Below are 18330 nucleotides of genomic sequence, written 5' to 3'. Positions count from 1 at the left end.
AGAATGAAAGGCCAATTAATGAAATTAAAACAATGTTACTGAGCTGTTCCAATTCCTCCCTGAGCCGCGGGCATGTGAGCCATTTGCAGGTAGGAAAGGGAGCAGAGCAAGGGAGGTCAAGGCTCGGGGCTGGGGGCGAGGACAAGAAGAAAAGCAAATATTTATTCTCTAAGCAGCCGTGTCTCAGCTCCCTTGTACCTGTCATTGTAGTGGTCTTGGTTTGGGGCTTTTTGTTTTGTTCTTGGTTCTCAGAGAAAAAAAAACCCTCGGTCTCCCAAATGTCACCGAAATCGGTGCCAGTCCCCATCACCATTCTGACGGCCTGTGACCAGGCTGGGACTGCGTGCTCGTGTGGCCATTTAGTGAGGTTAATTAGCATTGCTTCCCTCCAGCATTGCTTCCCTCCAGCCCCTGCTTGGGCTTGCTGCAACCGCAGAACCTGCGTAAGATGGCTGGAGGAGGAGAGGAGCGAGGCGTGGTTTGGGATCGTCCCTGTGGATGATGTGTGATGGAACCAAAACTGCGGAGGGGAGAGTGAGCCTTTAAATCTTGTGACTGCGGCTCAGTCCAGTTTGAAAGCAATGTAAGTGTTCAGAATCAAAATTTGAAAGACAGTTAACTCTGAAGGCAGACAAGCTGCTGGTATCAAATTCCTCTCTTTAAAAATGCTAAAACAGTCTCAGGGCATTGCTGTCTGTGGTACTAAATCTTGCGCTTAGAAGCCTTATCCATAGGCTCCTAAATCACATAAACCCCTCAGCCTCTTGTAGTTTTTGACTTTTCATGCAAAGTTAATGAAACTTCAGAAAGACCAGAGTTTTAGGGCTTTTTTTAATCCTTCTTTGACTAATCTCACTCCTGCTCTCCACCAGCAGCACCTGTGGTCCCTGTGCAACCTCACAGCACCCTGCTGAGTCAGAGTGGGGTCCCTGGTGAAAGCGGGGCACACGCACCCAGAGCAGCTACAGTGTTTTGGGTTTTTTTTTTTTGCAGCAGCAAGAAATTAGTGGAGAATAAAGCCAAGCAGCACCCAGTACTCTAGTTTAAAACCATCTCCCACTCCCTGAGTTCTCACCAGGCTCCAGCTCTTCCTCTCGTGTCTCCAGATCACTTGGTGCTCCATCGGAAAAGTCTGTGACGTGCTGAGCTCACGCGCTGGGGGGGAGATTCAAAAGCTGTGCTGCCAGCATCGACCTTTATTTTTTTTTTCCCTTTTTATTTTGAGTTCTCATTATAAATATTAACAAATTGACAAAAAGTACACAGATAATACCGAAATACAAAAGTCTTTTAGGATGCAGGTAAGGACAGTTTCTGCAGCCTTCACATGGTAGCAAAACATCGGTATCAAACATTTCACAAGGCCTGGCATGACGACCACCACTCTGCATGCAGCTGGGACGGACGGACTGTCCGCTTCGAAAAGACGGGGATACAAAGTGAAGGAACCCACACTCACACAGATCATGTCCTGCTCCACCTCAGCCATAAACCAGTTTCAGGGCAAGATGTGCTGAAACAAATGATAGATTGAAAGTAACTCTGCAAGAAAAGGGAGGCACAGCCCACCCGGCGTGCCCGTAGCTCTCCTGGAAGTTCAGCCCAAACCAGGTTTTAAGGTGCTGGACCCGTGACAGACAGAGGATTAACGGGAACATCCTCCCCAACACGCTGCTGGCATTCAAATAAAATCCATGCATAGCTATAGAATGCATTACAAATATTAAGTAAATTATTAAAAAAGCCCCGATGAATGTTGGATTCCCCCCCCCATATCAAATAAGGTGTAACACAATCACCACTTTGAAAAGTAAACGTAGGTTTCCAGAGATCTGATTGTTTTCCAAAAAAAGAAGTCGGCAACACACGCATGCACACCCAGCTGCAGGGCTCAGAAGCTGTAGGTAATTGAGACCTGTGGGGAAACAGCAGCTCTTCCTAACAAATCATGGTTTAAAGGCTTCAAAAATTTCTGGCAAGGTGCAGCATTTTGCAGAAAGTTTTAGCTCATCCCACCGTGCACCAGCTCTTGTGCAAATGTGCTGAAGTTGTGTTTGCATGAGAGCCGGCGCCCGGTGGGACGAGGCTGCAGAGACCAGTCAGAGAGGGTCAAGGAGGACAGGAGCTGGGATTATTATAATAATATTATTAAATTATTACTGTGCCGTACACAGAAGTTTGGTTTGGCCGCTGTTTGAGGCAGAAAACAGACCACGCTGTCGGCTGGGTCAGAGCTGAGCATCTCAGCAAACATGACGCCGGCTCGGCCCCGCGGCTCAGCTCACCGCCCGCCCCCAGCTCGCAGCGTAAAGCACCTTCCTTGGGTTTTAGGTAATGGCATGACTTGGAAAAGGATGAATAAGGGAAAAGCGATAGAAAAATTTAGCCTGAAAGCCAGCTTTGCTGGAAAAAATAGCTGTGCTGAAACCTGGCTGCGTGGCTCCGGGCGGGAAGGCATGGTTTCATTAGGAGGGCAGCGTGAGATGTTGCTGCTGGTCCCGGGAAGCAGGAACGGCCGGTGGCTTTGCTGAGCTTTTTATTTTGCCCCCCTACTTCTGCAAATGTGAAGCCACCTGATCCTGGGGACTGTGGGAGGGAAGCTGTGGGCTGCACAGCGCTTTCAACTTCACATCGGTTAGTGGAGAGGACGAGCACAACATTTCTGGAAGAAAAGCAAACGGTCTTCCTAGGTTATCAGGGGACACAATCATTCCAACGGAGGAGCTTTAAATGCATAAAAGACGGTTTAGGCCCAAACCACAGAGACTGACAAACCACCAGAAATATGGCACAATTGCCTTGAGAAAACAGTCCCAGGTTTTAGTGATGCCTTTTGTTCATATGAGATACACAAACGGAGACTGATGCATTCATTTTTTGCCACTGAATTGCAAGGCAGCGAGAAGGTAATTCAGTATAGCAAAGAGTTAGGAGAGGAGTCAGAACTGCAGTGCATGCAGGCGTGTGGTGTCCGTGTGTGTGTGTGTGCACACGTGTGTGTGCGCATGCATGTGCATGCTTGTGTGGGTGTGAGCGTGTCGGGGTGCAAAGAGGCATTTTAGAAAAGCCTCAGGGGATGGGACCCGCTGAGCAGAACAAACCGCCGCTGCCTTGTTCCCTGGGAAGGGTTTCCCTGCAGCCAGGCCGTGGCGTGGGGTGTCCTGCTCTCCCGGCTGCCCCGGTACCACAATCCCCCGTCTCCAAAGCCATAAACGAGAGAAGTCCAAAGGCTGTGGCCGGCAGAGCTGTGCCCGCCCGGGAGCGGCCCCGTGGTGCTCAGTCGCTGAGGACGGCCCCTGGCAGCTCGTTCGTTAGCGTGTGCCAGCGCTCGATTTTCTTGTCCTTGTTTTTCAGGCAGTCGAACCAGTGCTTCAGCCGCTCGCCTTTGGCGTTAATTCCTAACACGACTCCACCTCGAGAGAGAGAGAGAGAGAAAGAGAGGGGAGAGGTGGGAGTGAGCATCAGCCCTGCGACGGATGCCGGGGGGACGCCACGGGACACCAGACGGAGCCAGGTCATGCAGCCGCTCCCCCGGCATCCAGTGCCACAACCTGATGTGACACACGGGCAACCCCAGCCCGGCTTCCCCAGCCCTTCACAGCTGTGGTCTGGGACCTGCCCCGGGTAGTTTGTCCTTGGGCCATGGGGCTGGATGCTCACTGCAATTGCAGCAGCTGTCAGAGCTACCGGGCACTTGTTAGCAATAAATCACAGTGACCAGTAACAAAATCACAAGAAGCCTGGACATCTAACAGAGATAAATGAAACATCCCCGCTAAACCTGGTTTTTATTCAGATGCGGGGGCGGGGGGACACATCTCCCTGCTCAGGTGCTCCTTGTGCAGGGGATGTCTGAAGCGAGGAGCAGCGGGGCCAGCTGCAGGAAAGGGATAAAAACAGAACTGGTGCAGGAGAGGGATAAAAGCAGAACAGAAACCCAGCAAGAATGAACATGGGGATGGAGAACAAACCGGGAGGCTGGAGAAGTGCAAAAGAACAGCAGACAAAAAGAAAAGAGGCACAGAAGGTAAAGATAAAAATAAAAGAGGCCAATGAGACCTTCTTGGAGTGTCCCACTCACCTATGAAATCGTTTGATTTTCCGATATCGTAGTCCCACACTGTGACTTCCAAGGTCTTTTTTGCCAGGTCACCATGCTTTATCTCATAGCAAAACTCCTGTTGGGGAGCAGAGACAGAGTCAGGATAGACCCATGCCGGGTTCCTGCAGGGGCCGGGACCCCCGGGAGCGGGCTGGGGCTGTCCATCCTCCTCCTTGGGCTGCTGCCCTTTGCCACCCACAGGGAACTCAACCTTGACCCCTCACCTAATGACTGAGGTTGGGTGTTTGGTTTTTTTCCCCTTTTAAGTCTTGAGGACTGGGAAAAGCCCCTAGACGAGAACCACAACGGGTGAAACCCCACCTCATTGAACTCGGGGTTCAGCGTCTTCTTCTTCACTGCTGTCTTATGCTTTGATTTCTTGTCCTCATCTGGTTTCAAGTAACTGCAACAAAACCAAGGCAGCACGGTCACACACAGGCCCCGTACCCCCTCCCAGCGAGGAAGGCAGGTAGGGCTGCCCAGGCTCCCCCCGGAACCCCGGGAGGAAGGGTGAGATGGGTGGCTGAGCCCCCCCAGACCTGCAGCTCCTTCCTCCCCTGCCAAAATGCTGGAGATGGCTGGAAGGAAGCAGCATTTCCCCATGTTTGTGTCACTGGCTGCCATCAGAGAGCACCGATTATCCCATCTCCAGTCCCTAGGGGACACTGGCACTGCACGCATGCTCCCAGCTTCCAAAACCAAACACTCCCAGACCAGAACCAGTCCAGACTTGGGACTGTGCGACCAGTCTGCTCATTCAGAGCCTTGCCAGGAAACAGCAACCACACACAGGGGTGTAAGAGGGAGCAGGAGCAAGTCCACGGCTGTTCCCTGCAGGTATTTTGCAGCGCATCAGCCGGGCCTAAAAGCAAACGAGATTGAAGTGCCATCAAACAGAGAGGGCACCTAAAATCTGGGCCAGGCCAAAGTCAGACCATCATCGTTTCGTGTTAGTGCTGCTCCTTTAAACACCAGTTCTGCTTCCTCGTTACACTGTCCAGATAATTTCATAATTAAAAAATTAGGGCTTGTACCAAGAAGTTGATCTGCTCTGATTCAAGCGCTGCAGATACAATCTACTGCAGGTAGCACAAGGGGGACCTACAAAATGACTGTGTACAACAACAGGAATTATGTTACTTCAGGGACTGAACCTCCGACGAGCATTTAAAAAAGCAAGAGTGGATTTTTATGTGAACACCTCCGCTCCTAAGGAACAATTAAACAGGAAGGCGAAAGCGCGCTGCCGGTAAACTCCATTACTGGCCTCCCAGGCGCGGTTTATCCCGCTAGCTCTGCCCTAACAAATATAACCCCTGAAGGTGCCAAAGTTTGGGTCAGCACACATGGGATGAGCGCAGGGGGGCTGCCAGCCCTTCCTCACCATGCCCCCCCCTCTGCTTTGCAGAGAGCAAGTTTGAAAAATGTCGTTCACCCAAAACCCAGGAGCTGCAGCGATGCAGGGCCCCGCGCCAGTCTGGCTCTGCGTCAGCAAACCATCACCTTCCTCAGCATCCCTTAATAGCCCCTGGATGACACCGACTTCCCTGAATCATTTGGGTGACGCCAAGTCGCAGCAGCCCACTGCAGTCATTTTAATGGCTCTTCTTTTTTTTTTTTTTCTTTAAATATTGCTGGTATTTTTCAAAAGGAAGGTACTCCCCATCACTTACACTGGAAAGTGTCAGCGGGACCTGTAAATGTGCCCTCGGCTCTGTTAACCAGGCTCTGGAGCCTCCGGAGCCATGGTTGGCAATTAAAGTGCTGTCTGACCTAATTATACACACGTTGTAATTAGAGCCTTTCCAAAGCGCGGGGTGCTGGCCCCGCTGCCAGGCTGGGAGCTGGGCTGGGAGCGATTAATTACCCTGGGGAAGGGGGCGATTAATTGCCTGTCCCCTGGGGCTGGGAGGGGGGATGCCTGTGCCCCAGTGCCACCAGCCAGGAGGGCCAGACCCGAGCCAGCAGCCATCCCCATCCCAGCAGGCTTCAAAGAGTGAAAAGTCTGGGGGTATCACCGGGAAGGAAAGCAAAGGCGCCCGCAGGCACTGAGCGAGGTCCAGAACAATCCTGCTGGGGTGATACCCACCCCCCGCCAGGCTGGGGCCGTGCCATCAGCAAAACCCAACTGTATCTGTCTGCTTTGGGCCACCAAATCCGTCCCCAGGGCCACATCCCCACCGCAGACCCTCTCCCAAGCGCCGAGCCTGGCAGTGGGGCACCACGGCCACCCAGTCACTGCTGAGCCGGCGGGGACAACGTGCTGCCCTGGCACGGGGTGGGCACGGCCACACGCCACCGGGCAGATCCCACACCCACGTTACTTTGAAGCGCTGTAAAATAATTGCCGGGGAATAGCACGCTCCAGGCGAATGCCAGCTGCTGCCGTGACGCCCTCATTTGCATCTCCTAATGAGATCAATTAATTTCCACTGCAGGGAGAGAGGCAAGAGAGGACAGCACGGCTTCACCGAGGGCCGGCAGCGGCAGCATCTCGCCCAGCCCGGCCGCGGAGCAGGACTCACGTTTTGACATAAGGGTCCGAGTAGCCGTTGGCGTCCATGGCAGCCAGGTGGGCGCAGCGGATGATGCCCACCAGCAGCCCCTGCTTCTGCGAGCTGTACTTGAGGGAGATGAGGATCCGGCCACGCTCCTCCAGCGACTTGTCCTCTGTTTTATCTATCTGGAGGAGGGAACACACCCAGTCTGGGGGCTGCTCTGGGACACAGCTTCGGCCAGACACCCACTTCCCCGGCACAAGGGACACTCTCCCCATCCCTGATCACATTTGAGGGGTCAAACTACGGCACGCTCCCACACGCTGCAGGAGAAGCTGCTGTATCTGTGGGCCCACGGTGGGGGATGCTGCTCTGAACCCCCCACTCACCGGCAGCTGCTTCTCCAGGCAGATGTTGAAGTTTTTGGTCTGGTTGGGTTTGAGTTTCTTCAGCGGGATCCGCGTCTCCCCGATGAACTCGTTGTGGCGGAACTTGTCCTCATCGCAGACTGAGATCCTGCAACAAGCACAGGGTGAGTGGGGCTGCCGGGGAGAGGGGAGGCGATGGCACGAGGGACGGGGCTGCCCCCTCACACTGCAGGTCCCCCCAGCAAGGGGACAACTTCAAAGCCACCATTCCCCAGAGCAGTGACCAGGCACGTCCTTCGCAGGCAACTGCTGCAGCCCAGCCAGGACAGCTCATGATGCTTAAACGTGACACGCAATATCTTCGTCTGCTTGACCTCCACAGCCAAGACCCGAGGCTGCCGGGAGGGAGGATGGGCTGGGTCTGGGGAAGCAGAGGGATGCAGGAGGCTGTGCCTGTGCTACACCATGTCTCCCAGCTCCATCACGCAGTCGCCTGCGCAGAGCTACCTGCACGCCCCAGTGGGGCCCCACAGCCACCATGGCCCTCTCTCCTGCTCAGACCTCATCCTGGCCAGGGCTCCTGTGCCCCTTGGGATGGCTGTCACCCTGCCGGGGATCGGGCTCCCTCCAGGGAGATGCTCACAAACCCTGAACATCACAACCCCGTTGTGTCCGACATGCCCCAGCCCAGGAACTGTCAGAAAAGCAACCTGGGGCCTCAAGCATCCTAATGGCTCTTCCATTAAAGCATCAACATAATCAGTCACTAAAGCAAAACTATTCTGCCACCAGCCCAGCTGCAGCCTGCCTGTCCCTCCTCGGCTCTTCCTAAACCCGCTCTTGGAGGTCGCGCCTGGGAGAAGCGTGACGCCCCCGCACAGCTCCCTCCCTCCCCACCCAAGGAGCTCGGGCACTTCTCCAAGTATGGCAGCTCTCAGGGTGTCCCCTGGTGCTGGGGACCTGGCTGCCTGGTCTGGGACATGTTGAGGGTCCTCCACCTCCTCTCCCACCATGCAGACAAGTCTGGGAGGGATTTGCAGACCCAGCCTGCAGAAGGCATCAAGCGAAGCTCTCCCAGCCCTGCTGGGGTCCTGCGCAGGGCCGGGTCCCGTGATGGCAGCCAGCACCTGAGGGCAGTGATGGTGATGCTAAGTGAAGGCTGTTTTCTGTGCAAAAGCTGTAAGTGCCTTTCCCTGAGCTGGCAGCTAATGAGTCATTTCTCTGCTGCTTCCCAGACCTCTCTGGGCATCAGGAGGGGCGACAGAAGAGCAAAGTTAGTGCTTGCAGGGACCCTCCGCTCCCAGCTCCTCAAATCCCAGAGAGGGGACCAGGAGGGCAGTGGCTGCCTTATGAGGGACCAGCTGTCCCCCAGCAGCACTGCCTGGAGCTGGGGACAGGGAAAGTTGTCCCGTCCCCCTCCGAAGGGAGCATCCTGCATCCTGCACCCCCACTGGAGCCACGCAGGGACCGGCTGGGCTCCCTGTCCATAAAGGAAAGGCATTTCCCTTCCTTTCTCTCCTTTCTCCCCTTTGTTAAAATTTTCCTGCAGTGTTTTCTTGTCCTTTTCCTGCCTAATTTTTTCTCTCTCACACCTGCTCCCGCTGGTGCCTATTTCTCACGGGCGGCACCTCTGCCTCCAGGGACCACGCTCTGCCTTGCTGGGCTTCAACAAACGGGACCTATTCAGAAAGGGGTAAAAGTAATTAGAGATAAATTGTGCCCTGCGATCCCTCCTCAGACTAACTAATTGAACACCATGCCTCCGGCCTGCGCAGCATTTGTGGATTTTTATCTATGAATGGGTTGACCACCCTCATGCTCACAAGTGAATAACAAGGCAGTGAGGGAGCCACGGGGACGGTTCAGTCACATTGCACAAGGACCATCAGCCCTGGGGAGCGGCAGAGGAAGGGGGTTTGGAAAAAAAAAATACAAGCGGGAAGACGGGGAAAGCTGCTCTCCAGAAAACCATAGCTGGATGCAGCGTTACTATAGATACCCACGAAAAAAACCACCCCACCACAACAGTAAAATCCTCAAAGAGAATCTCAAATGCAGGCACAATATTTCCTATTTCCCTTCCTCCTCTTGCCTCTCTTCTAAAGAACAAAACCGAAAAAGGAGCAGCAGCAGCTCCAGACAAGAAGCGGCACTTGCCAGGCGTGCACAACCCCACACCCATCTGGCCAAAGCTCTGGGGAGGGAAAGCAAGCGCACAGTGACGAAAGCTGGGCTGAAGAGGAGAGGAGCGCAGCCCTCACGAGGAGCTGCCAGCCAGGGGGTTATTTTTACACCTGGCAATTGCAGAGCCGTGCCGTCTCCTGCACGCTCAGGGGAGGCAGGGTTTGATGCTGGTTTTACCTCTTAAGAACATGAGTAACAAGATCTTCCCCCGACAATGTCTGGATATGCCCCAGAAGCACAACAAGATACCAAATGCAATGTCCTACTTGCTGTGAAGCCCCAGAACCACCCAGGATGGGCAGAAGCCCAGGGAGGAAACGGGTGGTGGCAGGGAGAGCATCTCCAGTGTGGCACTGGAGTGGCTGGAGAGCCCCACTGAGCCCCATTTCACTGCCTGCGGGGACACAGGAAGCCCTTTGCTCCCACCTTAGCAAGTGGCCCTGACAACACCAGCCCCTTGCAGCATGCTACAGCCTAGAGCCCTTCAGCTCAGCCCCGGGCAGCTGCCAGCCCCAGCATGGCCCCCCAGAGACGGCTCCTACCCCCCAACTCCATACAACACCTCCTTTCGCAGCAGCCAAACCACCACAGCTGCCCCCCACTGAAGGGCAAACCCTTCCCCAAGGGAGAAAGGTGACAAATCAGGGTAGTGTCGGGGCCCACAAGCCCCGGCCTGCCGCAGCGCCACAGAACGCACGTCCTCCTTGTCCCACGGAACCGGCAGCGTCCCGGGCAGACCCACACGTGCTGCGTGAGGGAGGCAGCCCAGCCCGGCACAGCGCTGGGGTGATGGCCGTCCTCCTTGTCCCTGCTGACATCCCAGATGAGTTTGGGTGTTTGTGCAGAACCGGGTCCCATGGGAGGCAGTTTATGGCACATCAGCAAGACCTGGGAACTGCCGCTGTCTCCGAGCAGCATGATGGAGCCCGAGACATTGCCAGGTCTCTCCCAGCCTCATTTTCCCTCCAGCATTTCTGGCCACCTCTCAGGTGTGTCCCACATTTTGTGCCCAGCCAGAGGTGGTTCAGACATGGAGTTTCATGTCAGCCCTCCCAGTCCCTCAGACTCAGCCCCCGAACCCCAGTCCCTCAGACTGGCTGCAGTTCATCTTCACCAGGACGGTATTTTTGACTCAGGCAGGCAGTGCCCTGTAAGTGAAGGCAGCAAGCATGACTCAGAGGAACAGGCAGCTCCGGCCCAGCCCTCCCTTTGGAAACAGGCATAAGGCAATTACACCGGCTTGAATTTTATTAGGAGAAATCGATGTGATGGAATTTTTATGCCTTGGGTTAGAAAATCAGCTCCCTGACAAACAGCAAGAGACGCCTCTGGCAGCCACGCTCACCTGCCATCCTGAGCCCTTTAACTCAAATATCACCCCTCGCTCGTCTCTCTTTATTAAACCCCATCCCTTGAGCTCGGCTTTTGATTTGACAGCTTCCACTGAGGGGGTCCTGATCTTTAAGTTAAGGGCAGTGAAAACCACCTTGGAAGAAAACTAAGCAGCAAGTGAACAATCATTGCTCATTAAACTTATTCTCCCTCCTACTCAGCCCGGGCTCCTGGGTTACAGTCCTGACTCACCGCACAGCTCAAGCAACCCCGCTCCGCTGACTCACGACTTCTGCTCGCACACACACTCCTCCGGCCTCTTTCCCATCGTGGAAAGAGGAGAATGGGGGTCACTGAGGACCCTTCTCCACAACGCACACGCACGTAATAGGCAGCGGAGTCTGAAGATGCATCTCATGTATCTAAGATGCTTTATGGTCCCTATAGCAACTCGGGAGGCTCTCGATGGAGGAGCAGACGTGCAGGTGATGTCTGCTTGGCTTAAGGACAGGCAATGCCTGGAAAAGAGAGAAAACAGAAAAAGGTAGCATCCTGGACCTGTCCAGCTCTCCTAAAACCGAAAGAAGGATTCAGTGTTGGGCTCCATCACAAAATGCCTCAAAGTCTGAGCACAGAAACCACAGTAAAGTTAGATGAAATTACAGGCGTGCCTGCAGTTCTGGAGCAAACCTCATTCAGCACTTCTGGAGTAAAGCAATTTGGGACCCCAAATCTCTAAGTGTCTGCAGTACGCCTATTAGAGCTGATCTAATACTATTTTCTGAATAATGTATTTAATGAGTCATGATGTTTGTCAAACACATGATTAAACAAAGAATTTCTGGCATTCGTGGGCTAGCTATCATATGAATAATGCATCACTTTGCCAATATATCTGGATATGAATAATTGTATCCAGTATCTGGCCAGCTCTGATATTTATTATGAATACAATCTATTTATTGCATATTACATGTATTATTTAAATGTAGGCGATTGTATTCTGCCTATTCCAATTTCCCCTGCAGCATTTCTTTGCCTGCCCCCATCACACACCCCAGCTTCCCACCACCAGAGACCGTGGCTGAGCTGCTGTGGCACCGCCGTGCTCAGACCACAGACTGGGAGCAACGGTGCCTGCAGATGGGGACTGGGAGCGGGGACTGCAGGTGGGATTTACCCCTGGTGCTGGCAGGGAACCTGCCCCCAAGCCCAGCCATCCCAGCCCTCTGAGTCCAGCGTCTTTCGAGCGGCTCTGAATTTGCCTTCTCTCAGGATGGTGGGTGGTTTCATTGCTATTAAGCCTTGGGCTAGACTCAAGGATATTTAATTCAATGAATGGACGAGACCTTTCAAGATCCTCCCACCTGCTGCGTTTCATGAAATCTGAAGTATCTGGTGTTTTTTGAGGGGGTTGATTCATTAACAAAATCCTGCTTGCCAGTGCAATTAGCTGGGCTGCCTTCACCTCTCCTTCTGCCTTGGGGGTGTTCCTGCTTGGGGATGAGAACCCCAACGGCTCCTGGCGCTTGGGTCTGTCACACCAAAGTCACTCAACCAGCTCGGATGAGGTCACAGGGGGATGAGGAACAGCCTGTCTGGGCACAGCGTGGGGCTGGGGGGCTCAGGTAAGAGGGGATCTGTTACTCCGCTCTCCAGGAGGCAGAGGATGTCTCTACTCCAGGCCCTGCGATGAGGCAAATGCCACTCGTCCCACCCACCAGGAGGCCTGCAGGCACTGGCAGAGCGCCCCACGCCAACACTGACCCATCAACCCATGCTGGACACGTCCTGCCAAGAGCCCAGGTGGGCAGGGAAGATTTTTGGGTGCTTTTCCAGCTTTTCACTGCATCACACTCTCCAGGCAGCAGGGGGGGGAAGGCTGGTGGCAGCTTTGATCTCCGCCGTTATTTTTACATTAAAGAGACTTTGCAATCGCATTCCCTGCCCCTCCAAGAATCTCAGCACCGAGGAGGCACCGGGGAACGATCACCTCCCAGACCAAGGAGAGCATCACTCATGCTCTTTCAACTACCAACTTGTAGGAGCCTTGTAGGAGCCTCGCCTGATTAGCACAAGAAAAAACAGCATCCCCGCAGCTTTGAAGTCAGGTTTTCCTGGCAGAGACAGAGATATTTTGCCAAGATGATGGGCAGGTGAAGTGAAACAGCGAAGGCAGGACAATGCACGGCACAAGAGATGCTTCCTGCAGGAAGCGGCACCAGGAGGGTGAAGGGCCATGGCCACTGCTGTTATGGAGAGGCTCGTGGAAGAGAAACAGCTCAACCCACACCAAAATAAAAAAATCTTCAGTGAGCCCCAGGCACCAGGGACCCCAGCCCATCCATCCCTCCTCATATAAACCAAAGATACGTCCCCAGTTGGGCAGCGAAGACACAATTCAGTGAGTATCTAAATGAGGATGTGCAACATCTCCCAGCCTTGCATCCTTCTACTCAATTAAATATCCAGTCTTTGAAAAGAAGAAAGTCCAAGCAAGGAATTAAAATAAAAGATGGATTTTTCTACCTTGGGGCTAGTTTGCAAGAAGTCTCATGTCATCTAAACCTGCCTCAGGATACATAAAATCTCCTTTGCCAATATCTTCAACCACAAAGATGGAGAAGAGAAAAAAGGGGGCTGGGGAATTGCTCTTAAGGAAAATGAAGACCACTTGAATTTTAGGCTCTGGATCCCCCAGGCAAGTTAAGAAATTGAGCCAGGGTGCTCAGAAGCCTTGTTTTAGCAGAGGAATTCCCTAGGCCATAGGCAAGAGTTTGAGTTCCCACCTGAAATTCTGCCAAGCCCATTGGGCAGAGCTGCTGAGCACGTGCCCGGTGCCCGAGGGTGCACAGAGAGAAGCCCTGAGCGCAGGGAAGGACACGGGGCCACCAAGGGTGTCCCAGCACCCACCCTGCAATACGCTGGTTTGGAGATGGGACCAAGAAATGTTATTTCATTTGAACCTTTACACGCCCATCTACGTGTGGGACATTTTTTAAAGGGATCAGAGTCCTGACTAGAAAATTTTTTGGGGTCCACACAAGAGAAGAGGCTGAAACCTGCCCTGGGGAAGACCCACCACAGCCAGGGGAGGAAATGGCCCACATGACAGGCGACAGCCCCGCAGCAGAGGTCCCAGCTGGGAAACCTTCTCTACCCAAAAGTTTGTTTCTTTAATTCTTCTCTGGAGTGGTTTCCAGGCAAGCCAAAGCCACAAGACTCAGCCCTATAGCAAGTTTCATTTCACAAACTTTCCACTTTTCTGCTCACAGAACCTTCCCAGGGAGATGGTGGAGCCACCTGAACCCTTCTCAAAAAACATAACATCCACCCCAGAGTTTGACGGATTTTAGATCATCTTTGGCGTGCTGATTACCATGGTAACACTGAGGATGCGTTTCCCCTTTCTGCCCCCAGGCAGGAAAAGGCTGGTCCTTCCCTCCAGCACGGGTGCTGCTGAGGTGCCCAAACCTTGAGCCTCATTAGTGCTGGGGCAGTGGGGCTAAATCCGGCAATATGGAGCCCACTCCATCTGGATGCAGTGCCAGACCCCAGCGCTATGCTTGGAGGCGAGGTGGGGATTCACATGGCCCCCGTAGCACTCCTGGCCACCAGCCACCCTCGTGGCAATGCCATCGTGGGACTCACCACCTCCATGGGGACAGGATCCAGCAAACCCTATTGGCTAGCTGCAAATGTCAATGAGTCAGAATTGTACTTGGATATTCCTCTCCATGCAAGAGAGGATTTTGATCTGTAATTATCACTAATTCACTGGGGTTGGCTGCTGGCAAGGAAACTTCAGCTGCAAAGTGCAGCCTTCGTGCAGAGCGCTGGAGAGCCTGGGAAACTCCCTGCAAAGAGGCAGCTCTGATGGGCGTGAAGGCACAAGATGGATGGTTCTGATGGCACGAGGAGACACCAAACCCAAACCCCAGGGACACTGCCCCTGCACAGCAGACGAGGCTTTGCATGGAGTTTCACCCCCCACAGAGCACCCAGTGGGAACTTGCCCAGGGCAACTGCACCGTTGTTGTCGGTGAGCCCCAGGCTTCCCTTGCCTCCCTGGAAAAGTGCCCTTTGAAGCTACTTTGGCTAATTGGCCATTAGCTGACCTTGCCAGTAATGTCCTGAGCTCCCAGTGGAGCTCTCAAGACAGAAATGCTGTCTCTGTTCAGCCACACCCCCCCCCACGGAGTGAGAGGTCCCTGCGCATCACCCCGGGGTCCTGCAAGCGGGGTACAGGGGTCTGTGCATGGTGTTTAGATTTGGAGGGGGCCCAAGGAGCCCCGTGTGCCCTGCAGGAGCAGTGGCCACGCCTGGCTCCCTGCAGCACCCAGAGATTTACTGTGATGGTGGTGGGGCACTGGCACAGGTTGCCCAGAGAAGCTGTGGCTGCCCCCTCCCTGGAAGGGTTCAAGGCCAGGTTGGACGGGGCTTTGGGCGACCTGGGCTGGTGGAAGGTGTCCCTGCCCAGGGCAGGGGGTTGGAACTAGATGATCTTTAAGGTCCCTTCCAACCCAAACCCTTCTGCGACTTCTGTGGGGAGAAGGGCAAATCCAGCCTGGCCCACGCATGCATTTCTGTGTGCCCCCCTGCCACTGAGCATCCCCCACCTTCCTGCTGCCTCCCAGGAGAAGGCAAGCACAGCCCTTTCTCAGGGAGAAGCAGCTACGAGGGCCCCAAAAAGGTGGGGGTCAAGCCCTGCTGCTCCCTGGCACCTCTCAACAACCACTCAGCTGAACATATCTCTACAAACTGATTTCCACACTTGAAGAGGCTGAAAACTTCAAAGCCTGAAGTGAAAAACTAAATAAAATACCCACCGATAATAATAATAAACCAGAGGCTTTTCAGCCCAACGAGCCTGCAGCACTTTCAGCATGACTAATATTTTCCATGTGAAATAATAATCCGTGGTGCTAAATTTCTCATCTCTATGCACATAGCAGACAACAGGTAGGCTCTGCCCAAATTCACCTCTGAGCAGGACCTTTTATAAGGCAGCTTTGCGCTCTTGTCTTGGGGAAAATAATAAACTCCCAGGGTACCTGCAAATCAGGAGGGTCAGATTCCAGCCACGGAGCTGACAAAGCCCTGAGTCCTTAAAGCAGGATGCAAAATCCTCCCTTGTTTGACAGCAGATCTTACAGCAAATCCTCCTGTGTAGCAGTCCCAGATCAGAGCGGTGACGGAGCGACCGATGCTGCCCAGCACCCTCCCCGGGCAGGATCTGTCCGCAGGCTCGGCGTCTCTCCCTGCCCTCACCCAGGTGTTGGATGGTAGCCAAGATACAAAAACCTTTGTATTCACAGGGGTCTACCCTCCACAAACAGCACTTCCAAGCTTGCACGGCCCCACCACGCTGCCCTTGCCCACCTCCAGCTCCACGCAATGGCTCCCAGCCCCTGGGAGATGCTGCCAGGAGATGCTGAATGTGCAGAGACAGAACCAAACCGAGAGGAGAGAATAGAATAAATACATAGAAACGCTCTCCATTTAGTTTGACAATAATTCACGGGTGCCTCCAGCTTGCTTTCAAAAAAATCAGCCTTGAAAGGGGCCCAGAGCTTTCCCAGGGAGATTTTCTCAGCAAGATGTGAACGCAAAACCTTAAAACGAGCCCGTGAGAGCTGGGCACAAAGAGGTTAAAACCAAATAACGGCACCTCTGCAGGCAGGAGCCCAGTGAGTGAGTTATGAAGTTAATGACAAAGCAGGACCACGCTCCTCACAGGCTGTTCCAGCCCAGGCTCCCCATGAATCAAGCGTCGGTCACCGCAGGGTGATGGATGCGTGCAGGGCACGCGCACAAGCTATAGGATTTGGTGGGTAATAACTCCGTGCTGCTCTGCCAAAAGGAGCTCCCAGGACCGTTCTGTGGGGCTGGGGTTGGGGATCCCTGTGAGCTCTCCCGGGAAATCGTCACTGGGGTGGGGAGAGATGCCTGGGGTGGCCCCGAGGGGAGGGGAAGGGACAGGACATGCGATTCCCCCCCAGGTGCCAGGCTCATCACCCCGCTCACCCCCCGCCCCGGGGCCCTACCGCAGGGTCTTGCGGATCATGTCCTCATCAGTGATGCCGTAGTAGGTGAGCGTCTCGTTCCAGGTGGGGTTCAGCGTGTTGCGCAGCGTTTTGGTTCTCAGCTTGTTCGCCTGGAAAAGCAAAGGAGATGCCGGTCAGTGGGACCTGGCCCCAGGAGATCGTTTGTGCACCGACAGACAGGGAGAGGGGAGAAAAGGAAGCACAGTTCAGAGATGAAAGGGCAATTGGTGCTGTCGCCCTTCTGCCCCAGCAGCATAACCCAGCCGGTCCGCAGTGGGGTGGCCCAAATCCACCCCGACCGCAGCGACAAGCAGAGGGGCAGAGACACAGCGACTCACTGGCTCATTTGCAAAGCAATCCAACCCCGCATCCCACATGCTGGAAACAGCCAGCAAAATGGGAACCTTGGCAGAGCGCAGCGAGAGGACGGGGATTTCATTTATGCAGCAGGAGAAAGAGAGAGAGAGAGAGAGGGGGGAAAAAAATGTATTTTCAGGTTCATTAAAAAATACCAATTTGCTGTTCCGGCTGTTTATTTGCATTCCTGCTCCTAGCACAGCTCCCGTTCCTGCCTGACTCAAAATAACTTCCTTGATATGCATTTTGTTAGCACTGGCAACTCCTTCCAGTGCTGCAGCTCTGCAGAGCGGGAGGCCAGGGACAGCAGAGCTGTTGTAGCCGCTTGTGTCCCTGCCATGGAAGGGGCACCCTGGCACACACCCACCCCCCAGGTCAGGGGACATTAATCTTCTTACCCCCTGAGCCACCCGCTTCTGCTGGGGACAGGAGAGGAGAAGCAAAGGGCTGCATGCTTCAGGTGGGGCTTCTCCATCAACCCTCCAGCCTGGGACAGCCTGACAGAGCAGGTATTTTCCCTCTAATAAGGTGTGAAGTCAGAAAGTTCAATCCCTGCCTCAGCCACTGCTGGGTGTAAGGAACTCTCAGGAAATCAATACTTCAGAGTTGTCTCGTGTGTCTTTATGGGAAGCTGCTACATTCCCTGTCTTTGGTTCACCAGCCCTGAGCTAAATGCGAGCGGGATGTGAAGCCTGGGGTGAAGAAAAAAGTTTGTGCTTGCAGTTAAGAGCAGGGAGTCACCTGGTTGGCACGTCTTTTCCCCACCAGAAGCACCTCAAACACCCAACATCTTCCAGATGGACCAGACACGGCCACCAGCCGGAGGAGCTGCCGGTGCAGCGGAGCCAGCGAGGGACCGTGGCACAGTGTCTCACTCCCAAACACTTTGTGCAGAGCAGCTGCTGGCTCTGGGTTTGATCTCTCAGAGATAGAGGAAGCCTCTGTAGTTTGTGCTGTGCTTTCATTTGGTTTCCAAAGTCATTTCTGCCTCAGCATAAAGCCTGCTGAAGGGTGACAAGGGCAGCAGGGAAAGTGCCCTGATGGCACCCGCTGCCTGCTCAGACCCGCTGGGGCCTGATCCTGGGGCTGGGACTCTGGGGGGTCAGGAAGGAACGTGGGTTTAGCCGAGGGGGTAACGTGATGGGCATCACCCAGCAGCTAGTGCTGTGCTGGGCAAGGGACATGAATCAAATCAGAGCAACTGAGCTCTGGGAGTGCCTTTTTCTCCCATCTGGAATGATTTAGTAGTCACTAACCAGCTCTGCATGAGGCGAACAGATCCAACCCTGCTTCCCGCGTCCCTGGCCTGGGCTCTGCCGCAGGTGTCTGACTGCCCCGAGGCTGGGACAGAAACACCCGAGGGACGTGGGGACTGTCCTGCTGCTGGAACGGTTGTACAGAAACATTCAGCCCAGGACACATCTGCGATCCCCCAGATCTGC

General features: G+C 54.1%; 1 protein-coding gene across 3 annotated transcripts in view; it reads right to left on the bottom strand.

Moving 5' to 3' along the window:
* Positions 1 to 1163: 1163 nt before the first annotated feature.
* Positions 1164 to 18330, bottom strand: part of DOC2B (double C2 domain beta) — a 43617-nt gene continuing 26450 nt past the window's right edge. For all 3 annotated transcript variants that reach the window (XM_074844874.1, XM_074844876.1, XM_074844875.1), the window contains 6 exons: positions 16532 to 16641; positions 6990 to 7116; positions 6628 to 6785; positions 4424 to 4505; positions 4082 to 4178; positions 1164 to 3413 (listed from right to left, as the gene is read on the bottom strand). In XM_074844874.1, the coding sequence (XP_074700975.1) occupies positions 3277 to 3413; positions 4082 to 4178; positions 4424 to 4505; positions 6628 to 6785; positions 6990 to 7116; positions 16532 to 16641 (711 nt within the window). In that variant the 3' untranslated portion in view covers positions 1164 to 3276. The remainder of the gene's footprint in view (positions 3414 to 4081; positions 4179 to 4423; positions 4506 to 6627; positions 6786 to 6989; positions 7117 to 16531; positions 16642 to 18330) is intronic.

Source organism: Strix aluco, chromosome 19, assembly GCF_031877795.1.
Source record: "Strix aluco isolate bStrAlu1 chromosome 19, bStrAlu1.hap1, whole genome shotgun sequence".
Lineage (NCBI taxonomy): Eukaryota > Metazoa > Chordata > Aves > Strigiformes > Strigidae > Strix > Strix aluco.
Note: the sequence above shows the minus strand (reverse complement) of the source record. Positions and strands in the feature narration are given on the sequence as shown.